This window comes from Phascolarctos cinereus, unplaced genomic scaffold, assembly GCF_003287225.1.
Source record: "Phascolarctos cinereus isolate Bilbo 61053 unplaced genomic scaffold, phaCin_HiC Scaffold_5;HRSCAF=322, whole genome shotgun sequence".
Classification (NCBI taxonomy): Eukaryota; Metazoa; Chordata; class Mammalia; order Diprotodontia; family Phascolarctidae; genus Phascolarctos; species Phascolarctos cinereus.
In genome coordinates, this window is record NW_027555958.1 from 68908960 (window position 1) to 68931904 (window position 22945).

The 22945-nt window shown below is 38.4% G+C and overlaps 2 protein-coding genes across 10 annotated transcripts in view; one reads left to right on the forward strand and one right to left on the reverse strand.

Annotated features, from left to right (window-relative positions):
* The window catches only part of SLC30A7 (solute carrier family 30 member 7), a 90452-nt gene extending 72063 nt beyond the window's left edge, over positions 1 to 18389 (reverse strand). The window contains exons 1-2 of the mRNA XM_020999949.2: positions 18221 to 18389; positions 17968 to 18069 (exon numbers count right to left, since the gene is read on the reverse strand). Of these exons, the coding sequence (XP_020855608.1) occupies positions 17968 to 18069; positions 18221 to 18300 (182 nt within the window). The 5' untranslated portion in view covers positions 18301 to 18389. The remainder of the gene's footprint in view (positions 1 to 17967; positions 18070 to 18220) is intronic.
* Positions 18390 to 18617: 228 nt separating this feature from the next.
* Positions 18618 to 22945, forward strand: part of EXTL2 (exostosin like glycosyltransferase 2) — a 44326-nt gene continuing 39998 nt past the window's right edge. For 6 of the 9 annotated variants that reach the window (XM_020999962.2, XM_020999989.2, XM_020999958.2 and 3 more), the window contains exon 1: positions 18630 to 21434. The gene's annotated coding sequence lies outside the window, so the exon portion shown is untranslated. Of the gene's footprint in view, positions 21435 to 22945 lie in introns of all 9 variants that reach the window. The other 3 variants (XM_020999977.2, XM_020999983.2, XM_021000008.2) reach the window with 2 other exon arrangements.

A 22945-nucleotide genomic window follows, 5' to 3' on the forward strand; every position in this document is an offset into this window, starting at 1 on the left:
TACTATGCTATAGGAAATGCTGAACTCAGTAATTTAAAAAAAAACATGGAAAGACTTGCACAAAATAATGAAGAGTAAAATGAACAGAACCAAGAAAACACTGTATACAATAATAGCAATACTGTTCTAAGAACAACTTTGAGTGAATAAGCCATTTTGATTATTATAAATACACACATTAAAAATAAAGGACATATGAAGAAAGATGATATCTGCATCCAGAGAAAACTGATAAATAGAAGTATGTATAGGATAATTTTACATATATTTACCTATTTGTGTCTAATGGTAGCCATCTCTGGGGAGAGGAGGGGAAAGAGGAAGAAGAAAAAGGAAAAAAAAAATTTACACAATAACTTTATTATATATTTTAAAGGAATAACAAGTTGTACATATAATAGATTTGTAGTTCGTCTTCTTTAGTATACCATGTTATGGAAATGCTTATTTTGTTCTATAAATTCTATTTGAAAAAAAAAGATGTTATTCAAAATCAATTAAATCTAGCTTGAAGTCTGTACTCTACCCCCTCTAACAGGACCTGAAGTTTCAATTCTGTAAATCTTGACCACATTAATCAGTCAAATAACTATTATTCAATAACAGAAAGAAAAGTATATGAATAAAGACAGAAGTGTTTACTTTCCATCATACATAAACCTCTCAGGTATCTATGTTACGTGGAAGGATTTTTAATATTTACAAGATTAATTACAGGATGCTACAATTAGTCTTTTTTGTGTGCAGATTAGATAATTTTTAATGCTTAGGATGAACATTTTTATATCTCAAGAAACCAAAAATAGTGGTAAATCAGGATAATTCTGAAATAATAAATTGAAGAAAAGGCTAAACAATTTTTGTACTTACATTATAGTCATAAAGAATATAAGTGAATAAATATATTAAAGTATTAATTAAATATGCTTATATAATTAATAGTTAACTAACATAATAAAAGGAAAAATGCTAAATCTGGATTAATTTTGGAATAGCAAATTGAAGAAAAGGCTAAATAAGTAATTTTTACATTTATAATATACTGTCATGAAGAATATAGTGTCATCATTCAAAAGGTCTATTCTAGGCTTGTTTCAGTTCTCTTTATTGCCATATTTCATACATGACTCTGGTAAAGGTAGCTATTTTTGAATGAAATCCATATTTTCAAGACTAAGCAAGCTGAACTGATAAAATAATACATAACTAATTTTATTTAGAATTGCTTGATTTTTTCAACATATAACACATGAAAAACAATACCGCCACAGACATCATTTTTAAAAATGCTGTTAGATTATTATATTCCCATTATACTAGTACAGGCTACTGTACATTTATATAATTCCTGTGGAAGTATCCTCAACAACACTGTTTCATCTAACACAGTTTTCATGGAATGAATTAGTGAGACAGACAGATAGATAGGGATGTAAGGTAAAGCAAAGATTAATTATTAATTAACCAAGTTATTGATGGTGGTTACAGAAAACATGACTGGATGTCTCATAGACATCTTAAACTCACTATGTCCAAAACTGATACTGTCGAGGGTACCACCATTCTCTCAGTCACCAGGCATGGGACCTTAATGACTGATTCTCTCTCATTTCCAATATTCAGTCAGCGGTCAAGTGTGATCTTCTTTTGCAACATCTCTCCTATAGACTCTTCTGACACTGCTACCACCCTGGCACAGGACATTATCACCTCATGGCTGGACTACTGCAGAAGTTTATTGATTAGTCTCCTTGTCTCAAGTCTCTACCCACTCCAGACCATCCTCCACTCTCAGCTCATAATGATTTTCCTAAAGTTAAGGTCTGACCATGTCATATCTGTCCACCCCTCACCCCCCACTCAGAAAATTCTAATGGCTCCTTACCTTCAGGATCAAATATAAAATCCTCCATTTGGCTCTTAAAGTTCTTCATAATCTGCCCCCTTCCTACCTTTATAGTCTTCTTATACCTTATTCCTCTCTCTGTCTCCTCTCTTTCATACTCTGTTAATGACACTCCATCTCCTGACTCTGGGCATTTTCACATGCCTAGAACTCTCTTCTTCCTCACCTCTGCCTCCTGGCTTCCCTGGCCTTCAAGTCCTAGCTGAAGTCCCACCTTTTGCAAGTAGCCTTTCCCAGTCCTCCCTAATCTTAGTGCCCTTCCCCTGAGACTGCCCCCAATTTATCCTGTATATATCATGTTTGTAAATAGTTGTTTGGATGTTGTCTCTCCCACTGAGACTGTGAGTTCTATTAGGCCAAGGATTGTTTTTTGCATTTCTTTGTATTCCCTGTGCTTAGTGCAGTGACTGGCACATAATAGGTACTTGATAAATACTTGTTGATTAACCTCAAGCCATAATAATCTCTCACTTCTCTAAATTCCTAGAACCATCATACCACAGAATCCAAATTTATTAAGAACAAGACAAATACGTTACTAAATGTTAGGAGTTAGAAGAAATGATGACACAGTTCTTACTCTTAAGGAACTAAAAAAAAAAACCCAGGAAGATATAAAATGTATACAAATAACTATAAGACACATTTGAATAAAGTGCACAAGAGAGGCACAAAAGGGAGTCCTGAAGAAGGAGCATTAACTTCTAGAGGTCTCCTGGAGGAAGTAGCACCTGAGCTGGCCCTTAAAGTATAGCAGAGATGGAGGATAAGTAAATTCCAGAAGTAAAGGACCACATGAGGAAATGTAAAGGCAGTAAAGAATAGCCAAAATTGAGGGAACATTAATAACAGAATTTCATTGAAACACTGAGCTCATGAAAAGATGAAACACAAAGGTGGAAAGGTGAATGAGAAACAAGACTTTAAAAAGTAGAAAAGATAGTTTTCCACTGACTACCAACTGAAGTCTTAACACCTTCCCATGACATTGAAAGTATTACATAATCTTCCTCCAATATACCTTTTCCCACCTTATTGCATACTACTCTCCTTTAAATATTATATAACAACTAAGCTGCCAATTTGGTCCCTCAAACTTATCTTGCCCACTCCCCTCTTTGGGCCTTTGCTACAAATGTATTTTCCCTACCTGAATCAACCTTTTAAAATTCTTCTCATCCTTTAACATTTTATTTATAAAATCCTCTTACATATAAAGGAAAACTTCTTCACTATTAGGGATGTGCAAAAATAGAGTGTGCTGCCTCAGAAAGTAATACACTCTCTCCAAGCAGGTCTTTTAAGTAGAGCCTAGATGACGACGACTCACTGAAGATGTCACAGAAGGGAATCAGGTATTGCTTGGATTTCCCAATCTTAGATTCAGCAATTACCTTCAATAATAGCCAGTTCCTTAAGAGGCTCTTTCTGTATCCCAACTATTAAGGTTTTTTTTTTTGCTTGGATAAAATTATATTCTTAGGATAATTACCAGTAACTTCAAAATAATATGCAACAAAGGAGATATGGGACCTGGGCAGCAGAGACCTGGAGTATTCTGACTTACACAAATCAATATATGGAACATAGTAGATGGCACCTGAGCTGATTTTCATTAATACTCAAATCAGTAGCGACCAAAACAACATTTCATCAAATGCCAGCTCAGAAAAGCAAATTCACTCTTTCCCCTTCTCAAAATTTTAGTATGCATCCCTCATTCTTTACCCAACCTAAGAGTTGGTCATCAGTTTTCCACATGAGTCCTCCTCATTCTGACATCAGAAGGAAAGGGTTATGGAGCTTTGGGTATATCACTTTTAAAAGACTCCAGAAATCCCTGAAATAAAGTGACCTGACAGCCTGGTATGCCTGGGACAGGCCAAATTTTTGGCAACTCGTACCTCAGGGGTATGTGTCTAGGAAATTCCAATACAAAAGTCTCCACCTTCCCTCCTGCAAAGAGCTAGGATCCCTATAACCTGTAAGATATCTCTTCCTAAATCAGCTCTGTGATCCTAGGAACAGGTCCAAAGTTCAAAGATAAATGTCCAAAGAATATGAAAGGCACTATGAATCTGAAAGTATTGAAAATTAACTGGATCAATCCTTTAACATGATGATTCACGATGTAATCCACAACACTATTGGATCAGACACTGGCCCTTTTAATTTGTTTCCTCATAAAGCATAGTAAACCAAGTGGCTTTCTTTACTCTTTCCCTCTGAAAAATCAAACTTCTACCCCTAGATTAGCAACATGGATTTTTTTGTTTTTCAGTTGTGTCCAACTTTTCATGACCCTATTCGGGGGCTTTTGGCAGACAGAGTAGAGTGGTTCATCATCTCCTCCTCCAGCTCATTTTATAGATGAGGAAACTGAGGTAAACAGAGTGAAGTGACTTTCCCAGGCTCACACAGCTAATAAGTATCTGAGACCACTGAGATTCGAACTCACAAAGATGAGTCTTCCTGACTCCAGGCCCAGTACTCTATCCACTGCACCATCTCACAGCACCTTGCAATATGGCACACATACAATTCTGAAAATGTCTTAAATATCATTCAGAATCTTTTATACTACATCTGTGTGCAATTATGCCAAAAAAAAATAAGCATGACAGTATTTACCTTTTTATCCAGGACAGCTTTAAGCATTCCTTTTGAACCACACTCCTTTTCTCTTCAATTTGTTACAATTTACAAATATAGTATCCAAAAATGTTTTGTGTAAAGACATAAAAACAATTAAAATAATTTCCTATATATTGTAGCAATATGAATACATTTAAACAAAGTTGGATTCAACATGGCAATATTGATGTTCTTTGAAGTTGAAGTTTGAAGTCTGAAAAGCTAATCACTTATTATATTGTCAGACATCATCTCTGGATCAGATATTTTACTTAACTTTCTTTGTCAGAAGGGAGGGTAGGAAATGACTGTGATGAATAAATGTAAGAATTAGGGAAGGAGGGGGAAGAGAGAAAAGGAAGAAGAGAGGGAAGAAGGAAAAGAGAAGGGAATGAGGAAAGAGAAGAAAGGAAGAAAGAAAAGAGGGAAAGAGGGAGGAAGGGAGAAAGAACAGAAGATCCAATCATTCAACCAAAACAAAATGGCATTGCATTCTTCGTTGTGATATATAAGTTTCATATATCAGTATGATATCATGGTTTGGGGATTATTCAAACATGGCTCAGCAAACTTGTGAATCAGTCTCTCCTGGTTTCCTACTTAAAATCTTATTAAAAACCCCTTCTCTTGAAGAAGACTGACTTGATGGCTTACCATCCCCTAAGTTATATATCACTGGTACTGTTTCATTATTTAAATTATATTAGTATGGTTATGGTGTAGATATTAAATAAATTTCCTTCTGAAACAGAATGTTATATCTATTATCATCATTACTATTCCATATTGTGCTAGAAATGATAGCTATAGCAATAACACAAGAAAAAGAAATTGAAGGAATATGTATAAGCTAAGAGCTAAGAAAATGATCACTTTTTGCAGATAAAATTGCTTACTCAGAAAATCCTATAGACTCAATTAAAAAACTAAATTAAACAATTTCAGCAAAGTTGCAGGATTTAAAATAAACTCACACAAATCATTTATTGTATTAATATATATTTACATATTTATGTATATTACATACATTTTATATATATTTATGTACATTATACAAACAAAATCCAGCATGAAGAGACAAGAGACATTCCATTTAAAATAACTACAGACAATATAAAATACTTGGGGGGGTCTACTTGCCAAGATACACATAAGAACTATATAAACACAATTATAAATACTCTTCACACAAATAAAGACCTCTAAATAATAGGCAAAATGCAAATTGCTCATGAGTAGACTGAGCCAATGTAATAAATATGAAAATAGTACCTAAATTAATTTACTTATTCAGTATCATACCAATCAAACTACCAAAGGATTATTTTACAGCGCTAGAAAAAAATACTGAAATCCATTTGAAGGACCAAAAGGTCAACTATATCAAGAGAAATAATAAAAAATAAAGTGGAAAGGAAGGGAGACTACCAATATCAGATCTTAAACTATACTACAAAGCTGTAAACAACAACACAATTTGGTACTAGATTAGATATAGAGGGGATGATCATTATAATAGATTAGGTATACAACATAGAACCAAATAAGCATAGTAGATTAGTATTTAATAAATCCAAAGATGCCACTTATTAGGTCAAGAACTCTCTATTCAACAAAAACTGTTGAAAAAACTGGAAAGTAGTCTGGCAGAAACCAGATCTAGAACATCTCATAATGCATACTAAGACAAGCTCCACATGGACACGTAATTTAGACATAAAGGGTAAAATAAGAAAATCAGAGGAGCATGGAAGATATTACCTGTCAGATATATGGATAGGGGAAGAATTCATAACCAAACAAGAGAGAGGTTCAGAAGAGGTAAAATGGACAAATTTGATTTCATAAAATTAAAATGTTTTTGCACAAACAAAATCAATGTGGCTAAAAATAGAAGAGAAGCAGGAAATTCAGGGAAATCTTTGCAACAAATTTTTCTGATAAAGATTTCCTTTCTAAGATACACAGGGAATTGAGTCAAATTTATAAGAATAAGAGCCATTTCCCAATTGATAAATGGTCAGAGGACATGAATAAGCAGTTTCAGAGGAAGAAATCCAAGGATCAATAGCTATGTAAATGCTCTATACCACCAATAATAAGAAAAATGTACATTAAAACATCACATCCATAAGACCAACAAAGTTAACAAAAAAATAAAAATGACAAATGATAGAAGGGATGTGGGAAAACAGAAACATTAATATATTATTGGTGGAACTATGAACTGGTCCAATCATTCCAGAAAATAATTTGGAAATATGCCTCCCAAAAATGATTAAACTGTGCATAACCTTTGACCTAGAAATATTGCTACTAGATCTATATATCAAAAAGATCCAGGAAAAAGGAAAAGAACCCACACTCTGTTTTTTTTAACCCTTATATCAGCTCTTTTCGTGGTAATAAAGAATTGGAAAATAAGGGATTATCCATCAATTGGGGTATATCTGAATAAGTTAGAGCTCATGAATTTGATAAAATATATTGTGCTATAAGAAATGATGAAGGGGACAGTTTCAGAAAAACTTCAGAAGGCTTGTATGAATTGATGCAAAACGAAGTAAGTAAAACAGCTTAGGATATAGGATAAGTGACAATATGCCTAAGTGAATTTTCATTTGAAAATTTTTAGCTATCACTTATAAAACTTATGAAAATGCAGAATGGTTTAAAGATGTAACTCATACATTAATATAAGTCAACTATTAGGTATCTGCTGCATGTCTGAAATCCCAGAATGTGGTTTTAACTTATAAGTAAAGGATAAATGAAATGTAACTGTTTGGGAAACATGAGAAAATTAATAATAGTCAAATTCTACCCTATGGTTAGTGAAATTGTGCTTTTTGAGGTACACACTCTTGGGATTATAATTTACACACTCTTGGGATTATAATTTACTATTGTTTTGATTACAGGAATGGCTGTTTGAATTATCTTGAAGCCAAAAGCAGAAACAGGTATGTGCTGCAGTCTGAGAACTGCTACAGGGGGATGTCTGTCCCTGGGAAAAGTTGAAGGGACTACCTTGGTATGGCCTGAGGCCAGAGCCCCTTGACTCACTTTCCCCACTGCAGTATTTCCTTTCTGAAGAGGAAATGTCAACATCTGGTTAATCGTGAGCCTGCCTTTTGATACCCTGTGACTACGTGATTGGCTATTAGATATAACTCGGGCCAGGAATCAAACAGAGCTAAGGGAATTTTCCCCCATTATGATATGTCAGGTCAGTCTGTGCCCTTGAGGGGACAGGTCTTGACACTGTAATAACCGTATCCTTCCTTTCCTTCCATAGCAAATTTCTATAATCAGGGCAGCCGAGCAGTAGAAGTTATGTACTATAATACTAATATTGTAGTATGATACTAAACAGATTTATACTGGAACATCTCTGAGTTACTATAGTAGGATGCAAATATGAAAAATCTTATAATTTTAAACTGTATTTGTGTTCAAATTGTAATGACCTCCTAAAGAAGGAATTAGACAATGTAATTAGACAAAGATATAACGTAAAAGTTTCCTAATTAAATGGAATAGTAAATTTTGAGAAAGCAGTAGGATTAGACTGTTTTCTCTAAGAACTATATACATATGTATATGATTGACTTCCAAATGTGTCTAGTAGGGAAATTCAGGTTTTGAGTGTATTATAGCAATAACTCCTCAAAACTGGATTAAAGATTTTACATATAAAATCATACTGATAATTGCAAAGAAAGTAAATTATTGTCTCATTTTTAAAGTATCTGATTATTTTAAAAGACAGAAGAATTCATTTTATAGGGTTTTTTTTAAGATTCTTATATCAGGCACAAAGTGTAGGTAAAAATAAAACAGTAACTGGTATATAACAACTAAAATTCTCTAAAGTCTCAGGTGAATTATGGATTCCCAATTTGACGTTCTTATAACTCTGTTGTTAATAGGTTTAGCTCCATAACACTTGAGCTGGTTTTCACCACATGAACTAGTTATTGGAAAACCAAATTTAAGAAATTGTACTAAATTGCATTAAGTCTTGTTTGCAGCAGATTTTAGCAGAATTACTTAGGAATCTCTAGAAGTGATCTGGAAACAGAGAAGCTGAGTTCCCTTCAGAGCTGCCCTAAGAATGAGGTCTATTCCAAAATGTCCAAGAGAAGATATTTCATGAGACATCTATGACTCAAGAAAAAATGTGATGATTAGGATGCTGGGAGTGGGTTACTAAGATACAAAGAGACTTAATGTTATTTAATACTGATGATCATCACTGTATTTCTTTGGCCTTTTGTTTGCTGAGTTTTCTTGGTTCCCTTGTAAGCCCTCTAAGTAGTTTGATTTGTAACCTGACTTACGTAATTTTGATTATGAATATATGAAAAACCTTATAAATCTCGCTTATACATAACTAATCTGTGGGTGGGGTAGGCTGGTCCCTCTCCCATGAATCAAAACAGGGAATTAAGAAAATTGTGGGAACTGGGGGAACCATATTTTCTCTATCTTGTGACTCAATTCTAGAGCTAGCTCAATTACCTTTCTATTCAATTATGGGTCTGTCTTGTGAGAAAATTTTATTCAATTACGAGAATAGTGAGAAAACTTTGTTGCATTGTTTTAACCTAGGGCTGTATGGCTGGAAAGCTGTATCTTCTTTACCTGTTGCTTAAAGATCCTCAACTAAGGACCTAGATTATGCTTACCAGAAACCCAGTCAGATCCAAAGACTGAGGTAAGGGGTTCTCTCACAATTACAAATCTCAAGCAATCAATGTCTTATCTGAAAACTGACCTCATTCCAGGCAGTTATTGTTTGTGTCCATGTTCTATCAAATGAGGACAGAAACACTTGTAGGGGATGGGACACCTCTTTTTCTAACTCCAGGGAACTGCACCTGTTTGCTCTCCCCCTGCCAACTTGGAAAGGCCTCAAACTTTCCTTCAGTCAGAAATCAGATTACCTAATTTTGTACTGTTTACTTGTTAACTTTTAATTAGTCTTATTTGATTGTTTTTAATACATAAAAAACTCTCACTCTATATTCAGGGTCTTTGGACTGACCAGAGAGTCCATTGACCCATTTATTATTCCTACTTTGCTAATAAATGGCATAGCTCAGATAGTTTCCTCAGTTATTATTAATCATCCACCACATATACATATTTGTAACAGGTTTTGTTTTTCTTGACTTCTCAATGAGTGAGGAAGGGGAAAGTGGGAGGGAGAAAATTAAGAACTGAAAATAAAATAAAATTGAATTTAAAATATTTTTTTAAAAACAAAGAAACAATGTTAAAAATGGTAATGCAAAATAAGGAATAGTTAATGTTTACTTTCCAATCCAAATCAGATTTCAATAAATCATGACAAAGAAATAGAACAGACTTATTTTAAATATTATAAATTAGAAATAGCTTTATTATTTTATGATTTTGTCATTTAAAACTACTTATGTTTTATAAAGTGCATTAAAACATCTGAAAAAAGAATAGACTCCACAAATGTTTAATTATGGAAAGCTCCAGGAAGGAAATCAGAAATTTGGACAGACAGGATTTTCAAAATCGAAACTCAGCATATAGGAAAACTATATAAAAAGATTATTGGGGTATTTAAAATTTATAGTAATTAACTGAATAGAATATTATTTTTTCTGTTAAATTACCCAAAAAGAATTTTTACAACCAGTGTCTCTGATAAGAGCCTCATTTCTAAAATATATAGAGAATTGAGTCAAATTTATAAGAAAACAAGTCATTTCTCAACTGATAAATAGAAAAAGGATATGAACAGGCAGTTTTCAAATGAAGAAATTAAAGCTATCTATAGTCATATAAAAAATGCTCTAAATCACTATTGATTAGAGAATGCAAATCAAAACGACTCAGGTACCATATCACACCTATCAGATTGGCTAACATGACAAAAGAATAAAATGATAAATGTTGGAGAAGATGTGGGAAAATGGGAACACTAATGCATTGTTAGTGGAGCTGTGAATTGATCCATCCATTCTGGAGAGCAATTTGGAACTATGCCCAAAGGACTATAAAAATGTGCATACCCTTTGACCCAGCAATAGCACTTCTAGGTCTGTATCCCAAAAAGATCATACAAATGGGAAAAGGACCCACAGGTACAAAAACATTTATAGCAGCTCTTTTTGTGGTGGCAAAGAATTGGAAATTGAGGGGATGCCCATCAATTGCGGAATGGCTGAACAACTTGTGGTATATGAATGTAATGGAATACTATTGTGCTATGAGAAATGATGAGCAAGCAGAATACTATTGTGCTATGAGAAATGATGAGCAAGCAGACTTCAGAAAAACCTGGAAAGACTTGTATGGACTGATGCTGAGTGAAGTGAGCAGAACCAGTAGAACGTTGCACACGGTAACAGCCACATTATGAGACGACTAACTTTGAACAGTTAGGTCTTCTCAGCAATGCAAGGATCTAAGATATCTCCAAAAGTCTCATGATGGAAAATGCTATCCCATCCAGAGAAAGAACTATGGAGTCTGAATGCAGATCAAAGCATACTACTTTCTCTCTTTTTTTTCTTCTCTTTTGTTTTGTTTCTTCTTTCTTGTGGTTCCTCCTATTGGTTCTAATTCTTCTTTACAACATGACTAATATGAAAATATGTTTAATAGGAATGTATACGTAGAGCTTATATCAGATTATATGCCATCTTGGGTAGGGAGCGGGAAAAAATTTAAAACTCAAAAGCTTATGGAAGTGATTGTTTAAAACTAAAAATTAATTAATTTTTAAAAAATTATTATTCAAGTGTATAATCTCAGAAGTCATCCATAACTCTTCCCTTTCCCTCAGCTCCCTCTATCTAGTCAGTTACTAATTCTTGTCTAATGTATACCTCCATCACATCTCTCCTATTGGTTCTCTTCTCTCCATTCATATATGCCATCATGCTAATTCAGCTAATTCAGGTTCTTATCACCTCTCACCCAGACTATTGTAATAACCTCCTAACTGATCTCCCTACTTCTAACCACTTCCTCTGGCTAATCTACACTCCACAGAGCTACAAAATAATCTTCCTTATATGGCTGGATCACTCCCTTATTCAAAAACCTTCAGTAGTTCTATCTTTGCTGCTTACATAGGAAAAAATTCAAATTTCTTGGCCTAGGATTTAAAGCCATCCACAACTAGCTCCCACATACCTTTGCAAACATTTATAAAGTAAAACAGTTCACCTTTAGGGAATTATATTAGGTTTACAATGTCTACGGGAGTCATGTCCCTTGGTCAGACAATTAATCAACATACATTTATTAAAGCACTCACTACGTGCTGGGCACCATGCTGAGTACTGGGGGTACAAAGAAAGGTAAAAACAATCTTCCACCAAAAGGAATTAACTTTGTATTAGGAAAGGCAACATGTAAATAACTAGATCTACACAAAACATGTAGAGAATACATGGACAGGAATATCAGAGGAGAAGGCATTAGCAGCTAAGGAGCCCAGCACAGTTTCCAGCAGGAGTTGGATTTTGAAATGAATCTTCAAGGAATCCAGGGAAATGAGGTGGAGGTAAAGAAAAAGAGCATTCCAAGCATAGGAGAAAGCTAGTGATAAGATATGGTGGTGAGATATGGAATATCATGTTTTAAGGAACAGTCATTAGACCAATATAACTAAAGAGTGAATGGAGGGGAGTTATGTGTAAGAAAACAAGAAAAGTAGGAAGAGCTAGATTATAAAGAGCTTTAAATGCCAAAGAAACGACTTTATATTTGATCCTGGAAATAAAAGGGCACCACTAGAATTTAGTGAGTGTGGAAGATGGCACAGTCAAAATTACACTTTAGAAAAATCACCTGGGCAGCTCAGTGGTAGATGAAGTGGACTAGGGAAAATTTGAGGCAGAGAGACTAATTAAAGGCTATTGCAACAGCCCAGGCAAGAAGTGATGAGGGCTTGAACTAGGAGAGAGATTGAGTCTTAATGTACTTAAATTGAAATAAATTTTGTGTCACTGAAAGTATTTGTTATATTATTATTATTATTATTATTATTATTATTTTGGCAAGGCAATTGGGGTTAAATGACAGCTAGTAAGTGTTATGTTTCTGAGGCCGGATTTGAACTCAGGTCCTCCTGACTCCAGGGCCTGTGTTCTATCCACCACACCACCTAGCTGCCCCTCGTTATTTTCTTCCAATGAATATATAAATATTACATAGCAATGAAACTACACCAATACCCAGATTTCCTTACTGAATTAGAAAGTTTTAAAAAATCCACTGAGCCTAAACTGGAAAAGGAGAAAGTGATCATATGCATAGTAACATCACCCTTTCTCTGGTAGCATGTGTGTGTGTGTGTGCGCGCGCACGCACGCACATGTGCAAACAGAATTAGTTCAAAAGTGAGGTGGGCTTTTCTAATAGGAGTAGTTGGAATGTTTGAGGCAAAAGAAGATAAAGAGTTATCACTGTTTTATCATATTACAAAAAACACTGTAAAAAGTTCAGCCTTCTAGCTGTGACCCTAGGCAAGTCACTTAACCCCAACTGCCTAAAAAAAAAAAACAAAAAAAAAGTTCAGCCTTTCTCCTTATCTACTCCAAAATATCTCACAATTAAGTTATTGTTTTTTCCCCCCTCTTACAGTCTGGCTATGGACAGAAATCAGAGGAAAATGTTGATATGTATTGCCATCAGAGCAACTAGCACTATTTCTATGGGCCCTTCATTATGAGAACAAAATACTAAGTTTATGTGGTTACACAACTTCGTATCCATTTTTATGCCATGCCTTCTCTCCTCTGACCAGACTCTGGAGCTCCTCTCCTGTTTGGGGTGAGGGCTTTCTAGAACGAATCAGTCTGGAGCTACCATGCTGCTGCTCTATGGACATCTTCATGCCATGCCATTCCCAATCACCTCCCCATTTTCCCACTAGCCCTGGCAACAGAAATCAAATCAACACTGTAATTCCAGAAAAGAACATGTCATTCAAATATTCTGTGGCTTCTCTATAACCATGTGACTTCCAAGGTTAAAACATCCCTCCCTGGTCATGCCTGTCTCACATGTGCTGTCTTCCCCATTAGAATATGAGCTCCTCAAGGGCAGAGGCTTTCTTTTTTCTGTTTTCATCCCGTGCTTATCACAGTGTCTGGTACACGGCAAGGACTTAATAAATGCTTTTTTCTGTTTGTTTGCTTCATTCGTTATTTCAATGACATACTCAGAACATCCCTATAAAGTGTATGGGGCAAGGATTAAAAAATCCCATTTTATAGACAAGGAAAGTAAGGCTCAGGTTAAATGACTTGTCCAAAGTAATGTAGTCAGTGTCAGAACTGAAATTAAAATCACTGAATTTCAGAGTTGACTACAGTAACACTGGCCTCCTGGCTCCTCCCCAAACAAGACATTCCTCTCTGGGCTCCTGACATTGTCTCTGGGTATCCCCCATGACCAGAATGCTCTCATCTTGCCTACTGACCTTACTGGCATCCTTTAAGTCCCAACTAAAATCCCATCTTCTAAAGGAAGCCTTTCCCAACCCCTCTTAATTCTAGTGTCTTCCCTCTCTCAATCTTTTCCTATTTACCCTGTATAGAGCTAATTTGTGTTTATTTATTTGTTGGTTGGCTCCCTCATTAGATTGTGAGCTCCTTAACGGCAGGGTCTATCATTTGCCCAATTTTACATCCCCAGTGCTTAGCACAGCGCCTAGCAATAACAGAAGCTTAATCAATGTTTGATTGGCTCGTTGCTTGTTTAACTCATACCTTTAACTCATCTCTTAAAAACACATTCCCCCAACAATACTTCCAATAAGTTATCATCCTGCCTTTGCTGGAAGACTTCCAACGCAGGTGAGAGAGGGAAGCAGGGGGACACATCACTTCCCGAGGCATCTCACTACACAGCTGTTACTTACATCAAGCCTAAATTGGCCTTTTTAAACCTTCTACCCGATGCTCTTAATTCTGTTCTCTGAAGTAAAACTGAACAAAATTTAATCCCTCTACTATGTGACAACTCCTCAAAACCTCTACGACAGCTCTCATTTCCCCTTGACCATTCTACTGCCTAGGTTCAACATTCCCAGTTTCTTCAACCAATCCTCCTACAGCATGAACTTCCGTTCCTTCAACAGCCACGCCATGTTTTTGCTCAAAATTCAATACTCTTTCCATTACACAAAGCTGTTGCTATGTTGAGTTGCATGTCTCTGTAACAGTAGCAACAGTTCACATCTGTACAGTAATTTAAAGTTTGACGATTCTTTCCCCACTACACCTCAGTGAAGTAGCGAGTCCAAGCACTGTTTCCGGATTTGTTTGCTCTACAGCACTGTAATTTTATTGGCCTAAGTAGCGACCAGTAAGGAAAATGGCTTTGTTCTACCCTGAAGCAGACTGGCAGATGCTCAGCAACTGGACTCGGAGAACTGCCTGGGGACAAGGAGCCTTTAAAAGACTTATCCCAGCTTCACACAGCCAAGCAAGCATCACAGGTGAGACTTAAAAGCCTCCCAGCCTCTGAAATCAGCTCTTATCCATACTACAACTGCTACAGTACAAGTATTATTATCACTAATTTTCAGATTAGGAAACTGAGGATCAGAGAGGGTAAGTGACTTGCTTGGACTCACACAATTAATAAGTATTAGTGGCAGGGATTCAAACCCAGGTCTCCAGATTCCAATTCCATTCTATCCACTATACTCTAGAATTTTATAAAAGCAGGAGTACAAAGCCAGAATGCATGCTATAAGAAAACCATGCCATAACAATAAGGACTTTATATTGCATCACCATAGCTTATCAGACTACCTGGGAAACCCTAATTATTTGTAATAGAATTTAAAAGTGGAAAGGCCCTTAGAGATCTAGTCCAATCCCATTTACAGATGAAGGAACTGAGGCCCAGAGAGGCCAAGTGCCTTACCTAGCATCACACAGGTAATAGTAGTGAAGGCAGGATTCAAACTCAAGTCCTTTGCAAATCCAGTGCTCTTTCCACTATATCACGCTGCAGCATCAAATCATTAAGCAAAACAGTGCAACCAAGAAAAGCATCCTAGGTACCATAAGGATTTCTTGCAATTCAATAAGCCTATGTTATAAGCCTACAATGCACAAGAGATACAAAGACAACAAAATAATCTTGCCCTCAAAGAGTTTGTGGGGAGGAGGGGAGAAGAGGGGGCAGAAGGGAGAAAGCAAAGGGGATGCAAACATGTATAGGAAGTAAGAATAAAGTCTATGCAAAATAATACAAAGTAATTTCAACAGAGTGCTAGAAACTGAGGAAATCAGAAAAGCCTTTAGTAGCAAGTGGCACTTGAGCTGTGCTTTGAAAGAAACTAAAGATGTAGACAGAGTGCATTCCAGCCATGAAGAACCAAGGAAAGGTGCTGGTATGGAAGAGGACCAGTCAGTCCAGGAACACTGAGCAGACCAGTCTGACTGGAATGGAGTGTTGGAAGGGAAACGATATGAACCCAGAGTGGAAAGACGGGTGAGGGCCAGATTGTGGAGGACTTTAAATGTCAAGATGAGGATTCTGCATTTTATCGTAAAGACAATGTGGAGCTATTGCAAATGTCTAAGCCTGTTTTAGTGATACTGATTTGAAAATTAAATGGGGGCTGGATTAGAGAAGAGAGAGACTAGAAGCAGGGAGCCCAATCAGGGGAGTATTGCAATAGTCCATGTGAAGGGTGATGAGGGACATAATTTAGGATAGAGATTGTAGGGGAGAAGTGAACGGATGTGAGAAGTGAGGAAGCAGGATCAACAAGACTTGCAACTGACTGGATATAGATGTTGAGAAAGAAAGAAAAGTCAAGGATGACTCTAAGCTTTTGAACCTGGGTGACTAGAAAAACACAGCAGTGAGGCCATCAGCAGAAACAGAGAAATTCTAAGCAGCTAAATGGCACAGTGGATAGAGTGCTGGGCCTGGAGTCAGAAAGAATTATCTTACTAGCTATGAGACCCTGGGCAAGTCACTTCACCCTGTTTGCCTCAGTACCTCATCTGTAAAATGAACTAGAGAAGGAAATGGCAAACCATTCCAGTACCTTTGCTAAGAAAACCCTAAATGGGGTCATGAAGAGTAGGACACAACTTAACAACAAGCTCAAATCAGGCATTCCCTTGAGGAAGTCATTTCAATTCAGATTTATGCACAAATGTAATCATGAAAGCTATATGGAAAAGCTTTTGCAATACAGCCAACAAGTATATACAAGATTGTGAAAGTTGTCTGACACAGCATATGTTGGCACGACATATTAAAAAGAAAAAAACTTAACGTATTTGTAATGAATGATTACTACAGCATGATGATTTTTAATACAAGTCATGACAAATGTCAAGTATAAGCAGAAAGGTGCTTTTAGAAAATACAGTATGTTAATTTTGACCTTTCAAGATTTAAAAAAAAGTTAAACAATTTCAATTACTGAAAAAGGTCCATGTCCCTGTCTAATTTTTTTCTGAAGACCTGTGCATTTCATAAAAGCTGGCACCAATCTCAAGAGACCAATGACAGCTTCAATAAAAGCAGCCAAGATGTATTTTAATAAAGGGGAAATGAAGCATAAAGATCAGTTGCCAAAAGGACACCTAGCCTGCTTTTAGCTCTTGACAACCCAATAAGACCTGAAGTCATTCAACCCCTCTGTCCTGAAGGAGAAAGACCCTGTGTATTGGCATCCTCCTCCTCCACTGAAGACGCAACTTCTTATAAAGGAGAAAAACTTCCCCCACAGAAGCACAACCTCAGCTGAGTTAGCTAAAAATGCAAGCTAGATCCTGAAGACTTTAAAGAAAAAAAAATCACAACTAATCTCTCATCACCAGGGAGAGAAATCATGTCACAATAAACCCCTCCCGGCTAGGCTAAACAAAACATACGCAAAGAGGAAAAGAAAAAGACCCAGATGCATACTTCTCAGACGTATCGTTTTTAAGCTCCCTAACCCATTTCCATTCCTAAAAGTAGCCAGGGGAGGTAACTTCAACAGTATCCCTCACTGAGCTCTAAACCCGTGGGGTCAAGTCTAAGGACGAGTCATTCCTCTTCCTTCCCACCCACCCACACATTGCCGCTGCCATCCTAAGAAAACCGGCCAGTGTGGGTGGGAAAGAAATGCCCCTTCCAATCCCAGGAAGGAGAGTGGGCAGAGCTATGGGCGGAAGGGACGACACTCTCCCCCCGTCTGGGAGAGGAGGGGGCCGCCGCTGCTGAGTGACAGGGACCCTCTCCCCACTCGCAGCGGCCTTATTCTGGGGAGACTGGCGCGGGGATGGGGAGGCAGGCAGGGGTAGGAGCGGCGGCGGCGGCCGGGGATGAGCAGCGACGTGGCACCGTGGGCGCTCGCCCCGCCCCGCCCCTCCCGCCCAGCCCAGCCCAGCCCCGCCGAGGCCGGTTACCAGTTGCTCCAGATGCCGTAGAGCAGCTCCACGAAGGCGAAGGAGAGGTTCAGGCACAGGAACAGGAACAGGTTCCGGGAGGTCTTGTCTGAGAGGATGGACCTGGAGGAGGCACAGACACAGAGCAGAGCCCGGCTCAGGGGGGCTGGCGCTGGAGGCGGGAGCTGGAGGAGGGCCCCCGTGCAGCCCAGGGAGACGAAGGAGGAGCGGGCCCCCTCCCTCCTTCCGCGGCGGCCCCCGCTCCCTCCCTCACCTGAACCAGCCCGAGATCTTGCGGACCAGGTTGAACTTGGGGGGTTTGTATTCATCATCCTTGATAGAGAGGGGCAGCATCTTCGTCCCGGGCGGCGGGCCCGCTTCCCGCTCCCTTCCTCCCCTGCTGAGGCACCGGCGGAAGCTGCGGCGGCCACTCAGCCCAGGCCAGCCGGGACCCCTCTGCGATCCCTCTCACACTGGCACACACCGGGACACGGCGACTTCCGGCCCGGCCCGTAGCGCGTCTGCGCCCTGGGACGGAAAGGGGAGGAGAGGGAAGGGAGGGGGGAGCCGGCGCTGCCCGGGCCCTGCTTCGTAGGGCCCTGCTTCGTAGGGGGGCGGGGCCTGCGCGGGGAGGAGGGGCGGGGCTTTCGGCTGGCTTGGGGCGGGGCCTGGCTGGGGCCGAGCTAGAGCAGGGCTACCTCTGAATCTGGGAGGGGTGAAGGTCCCACTCAGCTCCATCAGGGAGATTAGAGCAGGGGGATGTGTAAAGGGAAGGGACGCTCTGTCAACTCTTCACCCAGGTCTGATGCACTAATGCTAACCGCACCTGGGAAGAAGACTAAATAATAGTGACGATGATAGCTAACATTCATGTAGCCTTTAAGGTGTTACAAAGCGCTTTACAAATATTGTTATATCATTTTATCCTCCCCAAGTCCTTGGGAGATATATACTATCATTTTTCCATTTTTCAGACGAGGAAACAGAGGCTGGCCAAAGCTAAATGATTTGCCTAGGGCTACACAGCTAGTGTCGGAGGCTGTATTGGAACTCAGGATTTCCTCACTCTATGCCCAGCTCTCTATCCACTGTCATCTAGAGTCCCAACGTAGGTAATGCTGTTGCAAACTGCCTTGGGGTAAGGTGGTGAAGGGTGCGTTACTAGCTGGTTATGGTTGGCTTCCTGAAACGCACACAAACGCTGAATAGAATTGGAGATGATGATAGCTAGCATTTAGATAGGACTTTAAGGTGTCTTTTCATATATAGTTTCATTTTACCTTCTAGAAGATCATCTGGTAACTCTTGCGTTTTACAGACGAGAAAATAGTAATAACTAATATTTATCTAGTCCCTTTTAAAGCACTTTACGCTTTATCTTATTTGAAATGGACGTCCAGAGTGCATCACCCACAAGATCATAGATTTGGAACTGGAAGGTAATCTTAGAGGCAATCAGCTCCAAACTTTCATTAATTAACAAGAAAAAGGGAAATAATCCCTACCCTCTAGGTGCTTACATTCTAAAGGAGGAAACAGTTTGCACATACATTTTACAATGAAGAAACTGAGCCCAAGAGAGGTTAAGTGTCATGTCCAGTGATTCCACAGGTAACAACTGTAATTGCATTTTCATAGCGCTTACAAAGGTTTACAAAGGGTCAGGTATGTGTCTTGCACTCAGGTCCTCTGTATTCAAATGCAGAACTCTTTTTTAACTCCACTAGACCACGCTTACCCTCCTGTCTTCCTCCTAGGAATATTTATTAAAAGTCCTTATCCCTGGTCCCTTTCAAGTCATCTTCCTCGGATGATATCCCATGCATCCTCGACAAATGACTTGCCCTTCACCCAATTGTCCATCTTTGCCCTTTTGCCAGCCTGAGATTTGCTCCTCTGAGATAATAACGACCATAGGAAGACGAGCTCTCTTACAATAGCTGGATGACCTTCATCATTAGACTGATGAATTTCTGGATACTTTTTCTGCCTCTTATTTCCTTGCTCCATTCTCCTCCCCTTTCTCCTTTATCTATTTAAATATTCTAGGCATCCATACAGTCTTGCACAGGCTCTCTAACGTAGCAAAAATAACCACGATATTATGCGAATCATAGTTTTATTGGGGGGCACGTATTTTTTTTTAAAAATCCCTCTCTCAATGTGTACCGCACCCCCACCAGGTAACTGCACTGAGGTGACTTAATGCTTTTGGTTCAGTTCACTGAATGGATTGTTTTAACGTTTAGAATTTGGTGAATAGCAAATCGCCCTTCCTTTCCCCCCACCGCAGCCTCGCCTCCCCCCCCCAACTCTCACCCCAGTAGAAATTAGGGGCCAATGTCTACTCTGAGAAGAGAAAGACTTCCGCGTTTCTTCATCTTCACGCATTCTGTGTAATCTCTGTTGCATCAAAACTCACCTACTTGCTCCCCAGCCATACCTTTCTTTACCCAGGCAGTCCCTCTTTCCTGGAATGCATCCTTTCAAGGCTAAGCTAAGTCGCTGTCTCCAAAGGGAAAGCTTTCCTGATCCATGAAGTCGTTGTATGGTCCTTTAGGGCAGGAGAACTTAGGATGGGGGTGGAGGGGAGGGAGGAGGATTGTTTTCCATTTTTGTCTTTGTATCTCCTCTACACCTACTAGGGTGCCTTGTAAGCAGTGGACATTTAATAAACGCATGTTGAATGAATGAATCAAATGCATATGCATATATGCATACATGCATGCTTCCAGGTCATCCTTTTGTTTTTGTTGAATGAAGCTTAAAGACAATGGCAACATTGATAGATAACAATCACCATCTGCACAATTCTGCCTTCAGCGCTGTATTAAGAAGAATTAAGGAATTTTTTTTTGTTTGGGGGAAGTATCTTGCATAATCTGTCTGTAAAATCAGATGGGAATGTGGATTGCAAAAGCAAAGTAAATCGCCTGGAGATCTTTACAGTAGCCCAAATCTGAGTACCGTTGTCGCCTTCAGTTAATTGAAACATTCCAGAGATTATTTAATACTGACTGGTTAGAAACAATCATTGTTACTTCATCACGGGGTGGGGGGGGGGAATGCATAGCTAGGACATAAAGCAAATGCTGTGAATGCTTAAAAGTTGTTTCCTTGGATAAGAATCAACTTGACAGAGGCGTAATGGAAGGATAAGCTTTTGGGGTGAGCTGAAAACTACAAAACAGAGCTTCTTGGGTACTTCTGGATCCCCTAACAGGAAGTGGTACTACGAGGAAAGGGAAGAGATTGCCACTGTTTCCTTTAGGAATATCTCACGTTGGGGGCGGTGCTTCCCTCCAGCTACCCCCTCACCATACCAATCCATGCTAGAAGACATCATTTCTGCGAGCTGTTTAATCTTTCCAAAATGAGCAAATTCGATCAAGGCACAAGCGGGAGCGTCATTTCCTTTTCTGATACCCGCGTTTCATCGGGAAAGTAAAGCAGCTAGCCCGCGCTGCAATCCTCTGCACTCTGTGTAGGTAAGAAGGCAACGCAATACCTTCCTGTCGAAATATTCTATAATAAGCATGTATATTTCTTTCTTGTTTATGGAATTCATGGGGGCGGTGAAGAAGACTAGCACGTTCTTGATTTAATTGGGAAAAAATGCTCGTGATTGGTGTTAAGGAATTCAAATACTTCTATTAAAGGTAACTGCATTGAAGAGAAAATGAGGTTCCCGGAACGAAGTACTGAAAAATAGTACTTTCCTTCACCTTCTTTTACTTTAATCATTTTTTATTTGAAAGAGTAAAAATGTTTTAAATATCAGAATTTAGATTGTTGAGGAAGCCTGGTAAAATGACAGAAGACTATATTCTATTCTGCTGCAGTGCTCAAGAAAAATAGTCCTAGGTGGAAACTATATTGTACAAGTGATAGACAAATATTTTAAATAAGCTGGTCTTCTCTGAACCTGTTTCATGGCAATATGTTGTGAGCTCATGTTACAAAATGTGTAGAAATTAAAAAATTCAAACAACTAATTTTTCTTTTTTTCATGATCTTACCAAGGTCAGGTGCATTTCATTTCCCTGTTTGTCCAATCAGACTTTGAGTATAAAATTCTCCCAATTTTAGCTATATTGCCCAGAACATACTAGCCCTAACTAAGAGTAGGCTCAAGGAGAAACCTGCATTCCAGATCTGAAACAAGCTAAAGGAGTTAAAACTTAATTTCTGCCATATCACTTTCATGAGTTTTCCTGAATCCCAAAGCAATGCTAAGTTTGCATCTTTTCTGTCTTGGATCGTAAGCAGAGAAAGACTTATGTGATGGGAAAATGCTTCTTTTTCCATCATTACTTTTTAATTTAAGTGACAGCTATTATATACATGCATGCATATTTATTTAAAGGAAACAAAAGCGGTCTCTAGTCAAAATGACATTTTGTTTACAAGTCATATTTTCAGCCTGGCTACCAAAAGAAGTACCCATCAAATTTTTCTTGGCATCCCGTGGGCCTTCCTTGTTTCCCCTTCAGTGATCCTTTTCTTGAACGATATTTTGTGTGTGTATATTTTACAATCAAAAAGACTTTTTAGTTTTATTGCTGTTGCCATCACAGATCTAGAACCTCAGTCTTCAAGCATAGGGGTTTGAATTCTTAACTGCTTATGTAGGTCAGAATACTTAACTGCTTTTATACTCTCAACTTCTTAGGAAATGTGTCTAATAAATTACAGAAACAATATTGATTTCTTTATTTTAACAAGTAACATCCAGGTTAACAAGCATTTAAACTATTGATATTCAGATCAACAAGCATTTATTTAGCACCCACTATATGACATTCATTGTATTAAGAGCTAGATTTCTACATATAGATTTGTGTCAGGAAATTTTAAGGCATAGATTGGCCGAACTCCTTTAGATTAACTGCACTAGACTATAAGCATGCAGAGTGGGACCATGGTGGGGGAGGGAGAGGGGAATGGGGAGAGAATGGCTTCACAGACCCACCTGGGCAAGACCAAGAACCTTCTAGCA